Source organism: Branchiostoma floridae, unplaced genomic scaffold (genome assembly GCF_000003815.2).
Source record: "Branchiostoma floridae strain S238N-H82 unplaced genomic scaffold, Bfl_VNyyK Sc7u5tJ_1550, whole genome shotgun sequence".
Taxonomy (NCBI): domain Eukaryota; kingdom Metazoa; phylum Chordata; class Leptocardii; order Amphioxiformes; family Branchiostomatidae; genus Branchiostoma; species Branchiostoma floridae.
In genome coordinates, this window is record NW_023365750.1 from 209540 (window position 1) to 227075 (window position 17536).

Below are 17536 nucleotides of genomic sequence, written 5' to 3' on the forward strand. Positions count from 1 at the left end.
ACTTCTTTTAATATAAGAGTTACATTTGTCAAGTACAAGAAAGTTATGACTAGTATCTCTACAATGTAAAACTATTGCACATGTAGATTCTAGTGATAAAAAGTACATGTGTCCCCTATCACATGGTAATGATAATGATACAATTTTCAAGCAAAGGAAGTTAAGACTAGTGTTTCTACGATCAGAGGTAATGCACATGGTTAATCCATGTCTTCATCCTTTCAGATCTTTACGTCTACAATATATACAATTGTTATATATACATGGTTTTCATGATTGCCATTGACTAATGGTTACAAATAAAAAAACTTATGATTTACAGTCAATATATATTTTCATAACAATGGATAGTACAGTAACTAGAGACGTAAGGGGCATTTGTTATAGCATCGTTAATTCTTTTGAGAGAATAGTTTTGAGGAAAATACAAGTGGTGAATATTTCAATATTTGTGATAGTATCTTAACATACACACCAATGTGCATTCCTAATATCCACATTTATATCATCTACTGCTAAGATAAAAATGAGTGCCGATAAAGGACATCCCTGGCAGATATCTTTGTTGGGAGGAAAGGCTTCAGACATCCAGCCTTAATTGATAATATTACTGCTGATGCATTGCATGGCATGGATAAAGACAAGGACAAAGTCATTTGCTTACACATGCATTTACTATTAATAGATTGATAGGGTAAGTTTTGAGTTTCTGCGTAATCAATAACGTATCTAATCAAGCGCACATAATTATCCAACAAATCTTCCTTTGATATATTCAGTTTGATCATTGTCAGTCAACTTTTGTAGTACTTTTTCAGTCTGTTTGCATATCTATGGGCACATAAGTTGGGTAATAAAAGCGTGTATATGAAGTCAATATATATAGTAGTTGCATTTTTTCATACGGAGTTGAACGCACAACACTCACCTCCTCACGCATGTTAATCATTTTGTAAAGGTTTTTGGTACGTTTGGTCCCTAATCTCTTGTCCCATTTCGGCACGCCACACCATATTTTCCCGTCGCTGCAGCTCGGCGCCGCCATTTTGAATAAGCCGCGTAACTTTGTCACGTGATCTAGGCAGTGGTGGGCCGTTTTGCATGAAAAGGTTCCGTGTCTCATAAGATTTCACGTACTGGTTTGTGCAAACAGCAAATTGTAACCTTCAGATGCTTAGGCACCCTTGAATGTAAGGCCCCCGCTCAACTAGACGATAATTATGCTGCACGTCACTGTACTCTTAAACACACAAAGCGTGTAAGATTCGTTGACAGCTCTGTACAATAGCTCTGTCGTCTGCGGTCGCCGCCAAAGAGAAGTTTTGAACGGTTGCATTGACTGCCTAAAGGTATTGTCAGCGGTCATGTGACTTGTGAAACAAGACGTGTTCATAGTCTATCACTGGGGTCTAATTTTACGATTCAAACCATGCATATTATATATTTAACATCAGAACAACATGTTGCTAGTTGATTTTTTAAAAGATAAAAAAAAATCTTTGTACGGTAAAGGGTAGAAAGGCTGTTACTTTGTTGTTGTGTCTTAGACTGGAAACAAAATGAATCACGTACCAGGTGATGACCTGTATTCATGTTTGTTGAACACGGCGCCTGCGGGATATTCTCATGAGGCCGAGTTAAAGATATATATTGGATGACAGCTCTATATTTGACCCACATGGGAACAAGATCAACACATTGAAAATTGTGATGGATTGATGGTTGCGGTAGGCATACAGAAACAATTGTGGAAGGTGACCAAACGCACTCACTATCTAAGCAATGAATGCGTCGTGCCGAAAATCTGATACTCATACATACAGACATACACATCCATACATACAAACACACACACACACACGCACACACACACCTACATGCAAAATACACACACACACACCAAATACCTACGTATACACCTTCTCATAAATATATCGGTGTAACTTGTTTGTATGTGTGTGTGTGTGAGCTTTTATGCGTGTATATGTGTGTCTGATTTTGTGCGTGTGTGTGTAATTGATATGTATGTGTGTTTGTTCAAACGCAACTTACGCCCCCCCTCCCCCCTGCACACAAACACACATACGAGCTTCACATGTCTTTTATCGGATCAGTAAATCAGTGAAAATTTTTTAACTTTAAAAACATTTGAACAGTAATTTCACTGTTGTACAGAAAACAAAAAAAAATGAATAAATGTTCAATGTAAACAAAGTGCGTTCACCTTTGAACTTTGTCTCCGAGTGATGTTGTCGGAAGTCCTGTAAAATGTTTTAGTTTTCCCCAAGAGATGCATGCGTGTTGAATTGACGTCCGTCCCAAATGACTGCATTTTGACATTGCTATTGCTGGTGTGAGGACGTCAGAATAAATTTGAAAATATGAAACATATAAACACAAACAATTTAAATAGTCAGATGACCCTGAAGATGCTCGGGGCGTATGCCGATTCAGTACGAAGTTATGTGACCCAACGACCTTCAGATTTAAGCACATCATTCAGCCAGGTATTTAAAGGTTACACAAGGAAACGGCGCGCGTTCACATGCGGATTTGTCTGTTCACTACACCTGAAGAAGACTTTGATCTTGCGTGATTTTACGTCTGGAGATACGGCCTACCTTTCCAGTTGGACATCTTTTACGTTGTGAGAGTATTTTTTACAAAAAAGATCTTAATGGTGTTCTCTTGAACAACTTTACAATGAAGTTTGCCCTGGGGATAGTTGGCGTACTCATGGTGGCTAATTTTAGCCTGGGTAAGTACAAATGTGTTTACTAACTTTTAGTCGACTGTACTAAACACAACCGTGTCCACCTTTAATTGTATATAACTTTATGAATACGGCTTTGGTTGTGTAAACCCTATCGCTTTTGAGAACAGCTGTTACATTCTTTATCTAAACTCTAATGCGTAATAGACAGTCTTATTAAGAACAGTCGGTCGCTGTGTATTCCGCAACCATAGTGTCTGCAAACACTGGCACTATCTGTTCCATTTTTATATGTTTACAAGCCCTCTCAACTTCCCTTCTGACAAAGGTTTTCCACGTGTTTTCCTGCGGCATTCATAAATGTTTCGTGCATTGCTTGTAAATATTTTCTTTTTATAAACCCCTCATCTTTGTTGATGTCAAATAGCCAGTTCCTTGACCTGTAACTCCCAATTGCCTACAAAGGCGTTACTTAAAACACCCTTATAGGATCTTAAATCGAACTTCAAGACAATCAAGACATCTTGCTTCACTAATCATCTGACTGTTAATCATCCAATTATGCACCTATCCGTTCCCAATACATGCGTTTTACGGATTACAGCTAACGCAGTGTCGTATTCTGTACGTACGTTACAATATAGGAGCAAATGATATATCTCAGATAGCACTGTCACCATCTGGACCATAATGAAGATTAATTAGTTAAATGCATTCTCTTTGTTGCAGCTTTCTGGAATTCACAGATTCCACCTCCATTACGTAAGTGCCTCAATACTTCATATCTGGTGGTATACTGTGGCGCTTTATATGCATTCACGTATTATTCCCTTCGTGAAACGAAGGGTTTGTATTCACTGCTGTTTTGATGTCAGGGGGTCGTTTGTCAAAGGAATGGCAGGGATTGCGTTACGACAGGGCGCTCTAGTGGCGTGCTATGTTACTGCAGCGGAACTTCCGGTTTTGCTATTTTTTGTTTGGGACTTGTTTGGGTGATGTTTTTTAAGTGGTAGGTAGCTGTGTAAAAGCATAGTAAGGTGTGTAAGTTTGGGCCATCTAGGGGTTTCGCAGGGGCGGTGAAAGTAATTACTGTTTTAGGTTTTGAACAGGAATAATACAAGAAGGGGTTGACTGATGTTAATGACTGTAGGTATGCAGATAGCTTACGTAATGGTGTACATAACTGTATGCTTGTTATGCAAATTAGGTGGTAATTTGCATAATACAATAGATATGTGTAGAAACCTTCGACACTCTGTGTCTGTGAACAAAGAATATGTTTAACGCCAGGACTGATATTTGGTATGTGGGTAGCTCTTGAGAAGGAGAAGAAACGTACGTGGCGTTTTTTTGTCTAGTGGCTTCTGACGGTTTTGCAGGGGATGTTTGTACTTGAGAAATAGTGTGTAGTGTGCTAAGTGTGGCTATTGCGCAATAGTGCTTTATATTTAGGAGTTACGTCATTAAGCGTAGGCTGCAGTTGTGCATGGACCCCGTCCCCACAGGATGACCCTAAAGGTCATAGTTGCGCAATAGAGGACAGAACGACTTATATATATCAGACGATTACAAGACAATGGTACTATAGGGACAGTACATTATACATGATGGGGTGTAAATGTTTCCTATAAGATTTGATAATCTGTAGATTAAGGGCAATGAATAAGGGCAATGATGATATTGTTTACAGGGGCCTATATTATACGTTTTAAAAGGGTTGTACATGTAACAGTTACTACAGGTACAATACATTGTTGAACAAAGCAGGGTTTGTTTTTCACAGTAACTTGTAGTCATTGATGAGATTGTCTATAGGGATTGTACATTAGACAAATAGGATACACCATGTAGTGGACTGCATTGTGAAACAAAGAATGTTACATCATCATTGTTGCAAGCAACAAGTCGGCAATAATGATCTGTATTGCAGGAGTCGTATATTATACGTAAAGGGGGCTGTAAAAAAAACTATAATTCATAATATTACTTTGTGGAAACGTCCATGCAATGTATCAAGTCGTTAATATTGACATGTTTTATCTCGATATAGTCCATTATACACATTGGAAGTATACAACGTACTACAGTGCGGAGCTAGATAGCAATTTGCATATTTATTATCTATAAATATCTATAAATATGTCTTTTTTTCAGTTACAAATGTAATACGTTTGACTGTCCTGTTATGAAATCCTGCGGATTAATTAATTGTGCAAAATAGCCCCTGGTTAGCATTAATAGAACTTGATCATAGAAGGCATTCCCAAGTTATCTAGAGATCAGAAATCATGACGTTCGGTCAACCCTTCCCGTGTTATTACCCTCCAAAGGGATGATACAATTCAGCACGCGCGGAAAACTTGCTGTAAATTCCGGGAATTTTTACCAATCGGACAAACTAAAACACTTCTCAGTTAGGCTAACATTTCTCTCTTTGTTAGTTACATGTGTCTTATCTTTGAGTATCTGCTATTATGAAATGAAGTATAATTATAAACTGTCCTCATTATCTATGCAAATTAGCCATGTCTTCAAATACCAGAGTTACCAACCTATGATTGATGTGTTCAAAAATTCATACTTCCCAAAAATTCGTACTTTCCCAGAACCATCGTAGAGTTGAATTTTTTATCACCAAGTACAGTAGGGGCATCTTCTCTGGGTAGTTTTAAAGAACGCTTGCAGATAGATGTGCAAAAGTTAGGTGTGACGGGTCCTTCGGTGTAACATAACCAGCTGTTGCCGCGCCGCGTGCCTGCGAAGCTGGTGTGTTACGCCGAACGGCGGTTATACCGGCTATATAGATACAGATAAAGATAACCCCTGATTTGTATGATGAAATTTGATTATATAAGGCATCTCCAAAGCTATCTCGCTCGCTCACACCCCATGAGAAAAACTATCTGCATTCCAAATACTATGACAATCTGTCAACCCAAATTATTCCACTCCAAAGGGATGATGCAACTACATAGGCGCGGAAAAAATTCCTGTAGAATTTCGGACAATTTTGCTAATCGGACGTATCATATACTGTTAGGCTAGCCCCTGAGATGTCTACAAAAACACCCTCAAACCACCACACCCTCACCCATTTCACGGAGGTTGAGTTCTACGAACGCTTGTTAGATAGCTTTGATAAAATTGGTGATCGTAAAATAATTTTCTTTGTACGCCATGTACCTCCTTCATACACTTAAATCGGAGGTAGTGTAGATATTTGATACCATCGTTATTCACCATTACATTAATCTAAAGCGGTTGAAAAAGCCCTTTGATTTAAAAAAAATCTTTAGTTTTATCAGTATCATTTGCAACTTGAATGTATACAAGTGATTTTATATCAACTTTTTACATTCACTGAATCTAAATTTGACGCAAGATATTCTTGAGACTTAAATAAATTCAAAGTTACAATTCAATGTTTCTCGCAACCTAAGGCGTAAGACATCAGCTAAATACAAAGACACAATGTCCTCGAAAGTCTTTTAGAATATTTAGTTAATCGAGATTTTACCCATATAGAGTTTCTTTAGTAAGCTAAAATTACATATGATGTATAATGAAATTTCATCATGATAATCTTACGGGTTATTCTTCATTTCTAATTTTTTTTAAATTTCCTCATTTACATCTGCAGCTGCTATGATGGGATATGTTGTGATATTTAGTGAGTTAGTTGAACGCAAAGCCAAATCCGTTATGACTCATTTCCATCAATCAAGCCAAGGCTAAATACCAATGCCAATGGTCATCTTGAAATCAAACTTACGAGAATCTTACAACAACAAGTTGATATACTTCGGTCTCATAAAGACCATTCCACACAAATAAGTGTGTTTGCAGCAAAACCACTTGCATTTAGTTTGTTTTCTGACTCCCCTATAGGCCTAGCATGTATGACTTTAATCAATCTAGTTATCAGTGGTCGTCTCATAACGCTTCTTGATTTCCATATCCTGATGTCGGTGATGAATGTGTGTTTTTGTGGCAAAAGAAATGCGCTTATCATTTTAAGGCATGAACGCCTTTAAACATTTTTTCTTTAGCCGTTACCTGTCCTTATCCAGTAGACCTGGTCTTCCTCATGGACAGCTCGGAGAGTTTCAGGACATACGGTTTCGAGGAGGAAAAGACCTTTGTCCAGACAGTAGTCAACTACTTCACACTCGGAGAAAACGACACAAGAGTCGGTGTTGTCACGTTTAGCGATCGTGATAGGCAGAACACACGCGTGACGCTGAATGAACATTACACCAGAGTTGAGCTTTTAACTGAGATTCGCGACATTCCTTACGACAGAGGTCATACTTACACTGGACTCGGTCTCGATCACGTGCGTAATAACTCCTTTCTGGAAGTAAACGGCCGGCGGAATAATACTCTCGATTTCTTGATCGTAATTACCGACGATGAGTCCGAGGATGACATCGTCCGACCGGCACAGCTGATACGTCAGATGGGCATCACCGTGTTTGTTGTGGGAGTTGGCCAGGAAAGTGACATTTCACAACCTACTCTAGAGACTATTGCTGGTGACCCAAGCAGGGTGTTCAGGCTGACGGACCATGACCAGCTTGTTGATGCAATCCATCCCAGGTCTATAAGGGAGAACATTTGCAACGGCGAGTACTACGCCCGGCCTTGTTCCTTTATATGCCCTGCTCACAAAGCTGTCGTTTTAAAAGTTTAGACATACATCACCGTTGTTTCTACTAGCATACAAAAATATTGTTCCCTTTTTCTCTAATACTTTCTTTAATTAACATGTTGCACGTTTGCAATTAGATAGAATATAAAAGCATATATTTACCAAAAAAAGTACATTCATCTCTTTACATTTTATAAGGTGAATGGGGCGACGTACATTTTATAAGGTGAATAGGGCGACGTACATTTTATAAGGTGAATAGGGCGACGTAACAATAGAAAGACGGTTCATTGGTTTGCTTCAAAGATGTTCAAAATCGGTATAAAAGAACAAAATAGTAGTAACATCCCACAAAATCCTAAATCAATACTAATGACAATCGACCTTGCTTTACAGCTAGTAACCTGTGCGATCCACCCCCATGTCACAACGACGCCACCTGCCGAGTATTGGGGAGAACCTACACGTGCACGTGTAACGTTGGGTTCGTCGGGAACGGTTTCACCTGCACAGGTTCGTCATAAATCAATAATCCATTAAAACCTTATCATGCTGTCTTTTAGATGACGTTGCTACACAACATCAAATAAGGCGTGCCAAACACTCAGAATATGTTTCAATGTTTTACTTTTTTTGAATACCTAAGAATCCATGTGCATTCGTTATTTTCAGTTGTACAGTGTGCTGTTCTGACTGCACCAGCGAACGGTGCGCTGTCTACAAACAGACGTCAGTACCAGGATCAGGTCACCTTCACCTGTAACACCGGGTACAACTTGGTCGGCCAAACCAGACTTACATGTCTTGCGAATGGTACCTGGAGTGCATTTCCGCCTACATGCAACCGTTAGTAATCATGTTGTTTATTTGTACACCTCCCCACTAAACAAATTGTGTTCAAGCTGTACATTTTCTACTCTATAAAAGGCACACACTGTGTCTTTAATGTCAAGGCTAATAGAGTGCCCTTCTTATTGTATTTTCAATTACAGCCATTCAATGTCCGGCTCCGACTGCACCAACTAACGGAGCGATAAGTCCTACCGGACGGCAAAACTACCCGGTAACAGTCAGCTACACCTGCAACAACGGATACGTACGGAACGGTGCTACTGGTGCCACGTGCCAAGCTGACGGAACATGGAGCAACCCTGTTCATACATGCACACGTAAGATGACTTTCAAGTTTATATGTGCTAGTGATATTCACGGAATTGTAGTATAATGAAAGCACCTTTCTGGATTCAAATCATTACAGAGGATCAAAGATTCAAAACCGTTGCTTTTTGCATTTCAACACACAGAAATATATACATTATTGACCGCCAAATAAGATTTTATTGACCATTTCAGCCATACAATGTCCGGTGCTGTCGGCCCCAGCTAACGGAGCACGGTCACCCACTACCGGTTCAAACTTCTACATAAACACGATATCGTTCACCTGCAACTCTGGATATCAACTAACCGGAACCTCTCCTCTAACGTGCCAAGCAGACGGAACATGGAACAATCCTGTTCCAACATGCACACGTAAGTTGAATTTGACACACATATATACTCATTTCTAGCAAAACGTAGTTATGTCTACTAGATACCTGCATGATGGTAGTTAGAGCAAATCAAAAGTGGGCGACCGAAGCGAACTCCTACCAAGACACGGTTACGTTCACCTGTAGTTTGGGGGTACCAACTGAACGGAGTCTTACCTGTAATGTGCCAATCTGATGAAACAACCAGCATGTGTTATACGATTTGCATGTTAATAATTGAATGAATGAATGAAGACCTTTATTGTACATTCATACCCACTGGGTTTAGTACAGGTCACAACAAATGATACAACATGATATAATGATACAATGAATCTACACTACTCAAGGATCGTATTCTACTGCGTACATTCGGCTTCTTCTCGTTTCTTTGTGATATTGAAAATGTAAGAACAGATATGCTTTATAAGTAAAGGCTTGTCTAGATTCATAAGGAATATAAATTTGTCTATATTACTTAGTTGTATGAAGTGGGGAACACGGATTCTATTAGTCTGTAGAGTTCAGCTCTCTCTTTCTTGTACAAACTACATTCTACTACAAAATGATGTTCGTATACTGTCTAGCAAAGCCCATCTAATCGTTGTATACATATACAGTATTCAGAAGATGATATTTAGACACAATCTGTTCGTCAACGTCAACAGGCGTCGATCTCCGCATATTCATGTTAAAATCGATAAATAGTAATAAAGGTTTTGATCATTTCAGGTATACAATGTCCGGCGTTGATGGCCCCAACTAATGGAATTCGGACACCCGCGACCGGATCTAACTTCTACCAGGACACGATCACCTTCACCTGTAACACGGGATACGTACGGGTTGGAGATTTCAATACCAGGTGCCAAGCTAACGGGCAGTGGTCCAATCCCGTCCCAACATGCACACGTAAGATGTTTTTAACCCTCATCCGACCGTTACATTTTTACGACGAATCTGACCGTATGGGGTCATTTTTGACCCCATTTTGTTTTACTCATAGACATATTTCTGCTGGCTTATTTTGTCATTTCTATGTATTTACTGTTTCAGTAAACTATGAAAAATATTTTGACAAGTTTTGGTGTCAGTAGTTATTACTCATTATCATAATTTATGCAGAAAATGAGGAAAACCCACATTTGCTCTGAAAATCTACCATACTAAACTTACTTAAACAATGTTTTGTTTTATCAATTTCTAAACAATAATTGTGGTGATGCAATAATACTGATAGCATAATAATGTTATTTAACAAGAAAAAATACAATATTTGTGAAAAGTAACGAATTTATTACTTAATTATGCATCATATTCCGCCATCTAAACACATACATACAATAACTCTTGTCTATTATCCCGCAAAGATCTTTCTTGTAGATTCCTTCTGCACATTCTGTCCATATATTGTTTTTTAATTAATTAGAAACATTTTCACTTTCATTAGCATAGGTAATTAGTGCGTATTATCATAATTTATGCAGAATGTCGAAAAACTGTGTTTTACACTAAAATACTAAATTTCTTTCAAAATATTCGGTGTTTACTCATCTAAGCAACTATAACCTGTTGCTGCAATAGCAATAATGAGGAATGCCTTTTATTTTATTGAAATATCTTGATATTTATGTAATTAATGATTTATAATTGGCTGGGGTCATTTTTGACCCCACCGAACAAGACACAAACTTTCAAGTATAGCTTATACAATAATGGGCAAAACTCGGCGAAAAAGTGGTAGATGTTGTAAGACATGTATACAAACAAATTCATGGAAGGAATTTTTTCTCTGATGAAAAATGTTGCTGTGGCAGATTAAAATATACGCCTGGGGTCAAAAATGACCCCATACGGTCGGATGAGGGTAATTAACACTGACAAATATGCGATGAATTTCTAGCAAAATGTACCTTTTTAACAACTACACTATTAATAGTAATGAGAGCAGAAGGACTCGAATGTCCCCTTACATGAATGTATTATATATATATATACGATGGCATGCAAACAGACGTCTACAAACATTGCACGGCTGGTGTGCGGGAGTTTGATAAGACTTAGGGTGGGTTAAAAAGAGGAAATTGTATATAAAGCACAATTTTAACGAAACATGGACGACGGTATTGGCGGTAGTGATAAATGATTAAAAATGTTTGAAAAAAAGAAAGTGCATCAGCACCAGATATAATAAGCCGACATGTGTGGGTCGAGTTACTATGCCGTAAATTCTTTGTCATTAACAACAAAAAAATGTCAAAATGTTTGATAATGATTCTCTTCCTATTTCACGCAAAAAAAGAAGTGGGTGTCTGACTTCCAGCAGCGCAAGTTGACCCGCACACCTTAGGTCGCAGCTCAATTGTCCACGTTTTTGTCCCTTCTACCTAACCTCGAACCAGATCCACGGTGCGTAATGTATAGTATCAAACGCCCCGTAAACACTCCGGTGCCCGTTTGACTCCCTTAGCCGGCTATACTCCCTGGCCAGCTTTGAAACTATCTTATGGCACCGTAGGATCTGCTTGGAGATTACCTTCTACCTTACCTAACGATACTGGGTGTCGCCTGCAAAGTAATGATCACACTAATTTTGGTACATATTCATATACGACTTTATACTTGACATCTATGCTTAGAAATCTGAGTTGTGCTTATTATTTCTGGGTGAGGCCGTGGACTTATTGATCGCCCCTCGTTTATTTGCACCCACGCCATTGAACTTCACTTTGTGCACAGAGCGTGCTAGTAAATATACCAGATAACTACCTTAACATTGTACGAGACGGAAATTAGCAATGGGGAGAGCATATTAAACACTTGTTACTACATGTATCTCATGAGTTGGCAAAAGACATTGCTCTGTATACCTTTTCCTCAAAAGGTTTTTGAACAAGTCTGTTAAAACTTTTCAGCCAGGCAATGTCCAGGGTTGACCACTCCAGCAAACGGAGCACTGAGTTCTGCCGGGCCATACTTCTACCCGAACCAGGTTACAGTGACCTGTAACTCGGGATACCAAAGAAACGGAGTCTCTCCTGTGACGTGCCAAGCTGACGGAACATGGAGCAACCCTGTCACAACATGCACACGTAAGAGGAGTTTGAACATATTATTACCAGTAATTTCTAGCAAAAATGTAGTTTTCAGAGGCAAAAATTCTAATAGCGAGAAAATATTAAGAAAGGTAGCCACTCTCAGTATCGAAATGCTGGAAAAATGACGACTATAATCCAATTGTGCATTGCACAAACATACACTAGATGTTGGTGAGAGAACTGCTATAAACAATTCAATAAATATGTCGCTCTATGTGCATGTCTTAAAGGTCCTTGATAAACCATTACAGCCGTACAATGTCCGGCGTTGATTGCCCCAACTTACGGAGCGCTGAATCCCCCGGCTGGATCATACGTCTACCAAAACCAGGTCACAGTCACCTGTAACTCGGGATACCAGCTGAACGGAGTCTCTCCTCTAACGTGCCAAGCTGACGGAACTTGGAGCAACAATGTTCCAACATGCGAACGTAAGATGACTTCCAAGTTGATATGAACCAGAATGCCTATTAAATTCCACATTAAGCAGACAACAGAGGGAATATAACAAGCAAATTGCCTGGTATAAATAATGTATTATAACATATTAGACTTAAATTACATGATATGCATTGTTTTGTGCATTCACAAAAGAGCCCCGTAAGAAAAAGTCATTGGTCGTTTCAGCCAGACAATGTCCGGTGTTGAATGCTCCAACCAATGGAGCACGGACGCCCCCTACCGGATCGAACCAATACCAGAACCAGGTCACGTTCACCTGTAACGCGGGATACGACCTAGACGGAGTCTCTCCTGTGATGTGCCAAGCTGACGGAACATGGAGCAACCCTGTTCCAATATGTAGACGTAAGTTGAATATTTTCAATGTAGTATAATTTATACACCTAAACATAATTAAATAAAGTTTCTGACCAATAGAGCGTCGAGTTTCAAAATTTACTATTTTTAGTAAATTTTGAAACTGGACGCTCAAGGTGCCGCGCAAATCTTTCGAAATATTGCTGTTCTAAACAGCATAATTATGTAGATCCTTGAAAGGTTCCTAAACAATACAACTTATCGATTTCAGCGAGGTGTCCGATGTTGACGGCCCCAGCTAACGGTGTGCGGACGCCCCCTACCGGATCGAACTCCTACCAGGACGTGATAAGGTCCACATGTAACTCTGGATACGTACGGAACGGCGCTTTTGATACGACATGCCAAGCCGACGGAACATGGAGCAACCCTGTTCCAACGTGCGAACGTAAGATTAGTTTGGTAATGACAGTTACTGGTAATTACTAGTATGCTGTTGATGATGAACTTATTATCACAAGCTTGGTACAAAACTAAATCTTTAGCAAAGGTTTTTTTTTTTGTTTCTAGCGTGAGTTTTTCAAACGTTACATGAAATTTTGATTTGAGCCCTAACATGGTTTGAGCCCTAACATGGTTAAGGTTTCTATAAAAGACTGTTAAAATCTTTTTTTTATTTTTCAGGAAGACAATGTCCGGATTTGACGGCCCCAACTAACGGAGCGCTGAGTCCTCCAGCACCGCACAACTACCCTGCCACGGTTACGTTCACCTGTAACACGGGATACGTACGGAACGGCGCTGAAACTACGACGTGCCAAGCTGACGGATCATGGAGCAACCCTACCCCAACATGCATACGTAAGACGACTAGTAAATTGATACATGTATCTGCAAACAAATCCCATTCATTTGTTATATGTAGGAAATCTCTATAACGGTATAAAAAAGAAATAGCATGACCTGTATATGTTCTGTACAGAAAAAATATCTTGAACTTCGTAATAAAAGGTCATTAAACATTTCAGCCGGGCAATGTTCAACTTTGACGGCCCCAACTAACGGAGCGCTGAGTCCTCTCGGAGCGACGTCCCTCGGGAATACAGTAACGTTCACCTGTAACTCGGGATACCTACTGTACGGCGCAACTACATCGACGTGCCAGGCTGGGGGAACATGGAGTAATCCTGTTCCAACATGCACACGTAAGATGACTTTCAAGTGTATATATACTGCCGCGTTCCGTCCAATTGGAATATGTAGGATGCAGACGTTGGATAAGTTTCAAGATAATATATGCTAAACGTTTAATAGAATTGTAGAATAAGCACATTTGTCATTATGTACAAATGATAGGCCTTGTATTTTTTAAATCTTTAGTACAGAAATAGATCTCAAAATTATTAGGTATTTGGCAATTACAGCCAGACCATGCCCGGGTTTGACGGCCCCATCAAACGGAGTGCTGGGTCCTTTATGTCCATATGCCTACCCATCCCAGGCACTAGGATGACGCTGCTATCTATAATTCAATAAAAATATGTCGTTCTATGTACATATCTTAACGGTCATTAATAAACCATTACAGCCGTATCATGCCCGGCGTTGACGGCCCCAACTAACGGAGCGCTGAATCCCCCTGCTGGACCGTACGTCTACCAAAACCAGGTTACGGTCACCTGTAACTTGGGATACGATCTGGACGGAGTCTCTCCTGTGACGTGCCAAGCTGACGGAACTTGGAGCAACCCTGTTGGAGCATGCAGACGTAAGACAAATTTTGACTTATCGATATTGGCAATGCTACGTTATTCATACCACTAAAATAGATATATAAATTGAATCAAAGAAATTAACTTTTAAAAAGCGGTTTGGGCGCCTCATTTTGCAATTTTCTAAAGATACAGAAATGATGAATAACTAGAAAGGCCGACATTTGCTAGGAGCAAATACAGCATATTTCAGCCATAGCTTTTCCCATACAACATTTAACTGTCTCAAATAACCCCTGCCCGAAAATGGAACATTTAGGGGCACACCCCAGTTTCTCGCCCCCATTGAAACGTATAGTTAAGAGACTATTTTCAACGACGCCGTATTTCCAAACAAAATTTTCCCCGGGAACTACACCTATACAGTATACAGGAAGTAAAAATGTACCATCTGGTCTAACATATCTGATTTGCAAGAAAATTGTAGGACCTAAAATCTCACAATATCCTAATGAATTTCGAAAGCCCGTAGCGATGACATTATCGGTCAAGCTGCCCGGGGTGCTTCACTGTTTGCGTCCTCGGAGCGATACCCGGAAGCCAAGATGTGTCGACAAAAACTTACCAAAAACAACATATAGGGGTCGAAGTTTGTACTTGCAGCGGATCCGCTACGCTAATTTTACAAGACGTGCCCAACCCGATTCGCATGTGGGAAATGTTGTTATACGTGTCGTTACCATGACAACAGCCTTGGCTGCAGTCTTTAGATTTACCGATTAGACAGGGCGTGCCACTTTATGCGAAAAATCGAATTAACTTGCGACCAGTCACAGCCAGCAGCGGCTCCAACAAAGGCGGTAACATAACGTCAATCAAGAAGAGGCACGAAACTTTGCGAAAATAAACCGAGAAACTGCGATGTTTGGGACTGGATAACATACACAAGTATCTCGCTAAGGCGTCGACCTGTCAACAAGTGGACGACGCGGAAACTATTGCTTCTACTACAACTAAGTTGAGGGACAACGACAAGGGGCAGCGGTGCAGTCAGGGCTGACACCGATCGCGAGGAAACGATGCCAAGGCCGCGGTGGACGGCTCGACTGTCGAGTCCGTCTAAAATCCAATAATAATGGCGCGAATGGCTTCGTCACATCGGAGACGAGTGGTGGGTGACGTGTGTTTACAGTTTGCGCCAAGAGAAAAACATTTTTTAACGCTTCCTTTGTCGATAGTTTTTAAACTATGAAAATAGGAAGCGTGACTACCGAGAAAAGAATCTGAACTAACCAAGGAGCTTTTATCTGATAAAAGCTCCTTGAACTAACGTGTCGGATTCGTCATAAATTCAAATTTCACGTTAAATGCATTTTAAATCGTACAAGGTCCGGGTGATTCCGATCGGAGTTTGCAGGCATTGCAAATTAGAATCGTGAATAAAAGTGAATGTTACCGAATAAATAGTATCATAACATTTCTTTTGTCATGCTTGTTCATTTGCTTACGCGCCTTCAACAATAAAAGTGGCATAATACAGACATAAATTTATCATGTTGCTGCAACATCGTGCTGGCAAAATGTATGTTTATTCATATAAACATTGCACAGGTAACACAATTGTTTAGATTTACAGTTCAAAACATTCTAACGATAAATATTGATGAGGAAATAATCATTCTCGCCATTGTTAAACTTACTTATCAAATCTAAACTGGCCAATTTTCCCGCGATTTCCGCCAAGTAACATTTCCTCGATTGTCTTGACTTACCCTGCCAAAGTCAAATCTGCCGAAAATGATTGATATTGCTACACGGAATGTTGGCTATTTCATCGACAAAGACGTGTACTCTGACGTTCAAGGAACGCGTACCTTCTGCTACCGTCCAAATGACCATGTCGTTAACTCCAAATCCTCGCAAAAAACTATTTTATAATTATATACATGTATATAAAACCGGGCGTAAGGTGACATTCGTCCGCTGTGTTGTCAAGATATGCACGTGTTTCTATATACACGGGGTTGGAAGGCCCCGCTATTGAATATTAATTAGACTTCGTCTTCCTTTTCGCTGATTGGCTGGCTCGTTAAATTCATTTAACTTGCACGTGCGGGGCTCGCAAAAGGCCGAAAGAAAACCAATTTTCCCTCAGAAAAGTGCTGAAATTTACTGTATATAGTAAAGCGCTGGTTGGAAGTTAGCAATTTACGTGTTTGTAAGCATAATTCCGTGAGATTTCTGAAACAACAGCAGTTCTGTGATAAACGGAACCTTCTAAAAACGTACGGAGCTAACAGCGCAGGGAAAATATACCATCGCATCACAGAAATGCCCCTAAAAACTGATACAATAAGCCTTCTGAATAGCCCAAAGTGCAAGAGTTTCCCCCAACGGGGCTCTGCCCCTGGACCCTGCCGGGCCGGGGCCTTCGGCGTTCTTCGGTAGACCCCGGGCCCCGTGTGCCGACGCTGTAAAAAATTCTGGCGGGAACACTGCAGTATATACGGAATCGTGAGGCCCCGCTTATGAATATTAATTAGCCTTCGCCCTCTTCGCGCACAGGTGTGGGCTCCGTGCGGGGTCACGGAAGGTCACGTCAGGAGGCCAAAAGAAAACAAATTTCCCATCAGAAAAGTGCCAAAATTAATCATTTTAAAGTAGTTTATGTCAAAACTTTTACTTGGATCATTTTACCAACTATCTAATGCCTATCTACACCAAATTTCAGCTCATTCGGTTATAATACCAGGGTACAGGGGCCCCAAATATACAGTTTTGGTCTTAAGATGACCCAAAAACCTTAATAAAATCATTTTAGAGACAGATATGTGAAAAATGAAAAAAACTTCCAAAGGGTATTGGCCCACTCTAACCTTGTGCCAAATTTCAAGTCATTCGGTTGAGGAACAGCGGAGATACCGTGTTCTGAAGATTTGACAGGAGAAAGAAAGAAACATTACGAATACAATATATTTCACCATACCTATGGTATGGCTGAAATATAATAACCAATTCTTAACGTAACATAAGTATGTAGACCCTCAAAATGTTACTAAAGACGATTTGAT

At 39.9% G+C, this 17536-nt stretch overlaps 1 protein-coding gene across 1 annotated transcript in view; it reads left to right on the forward strand.

The window, feature by feature from the left end:
- Window positions 1–6800: 6800 nt before the first annotated feature.
- Window positions 6801–17536, forward strand: part of LOC118408067 (P-selectin-like) — a 105738-nt gene continuing 95002 nt past the window's right edge. Inside the window, exons 1-7 of the mRNA XM_035808685.1 lie at window positions 6801–7338; window positions 7761–7877; window positions 8037–8177; window positions 13025–13201; window positions 13438–13614; window positions 13782–13958; window positions 14342–14521. Of these exons, the coding sequence (XP_035664578.1) occupies window positions 6801–7338; window positions 7761–7877; window positions 8037–8177; window positions 13025–13201; window positions 13438–13614; window positions 13782–13958; window positions 14342–14521 (1507 nt within the window). The remainder of the gene's footprint in view (window positions 7339–7760; window positions 7878–8036; window positions 8178–13024; window positions 13202–13437; window positions 13615–13781; window positions 13959–14341; window positions 14522–17536) is intronic.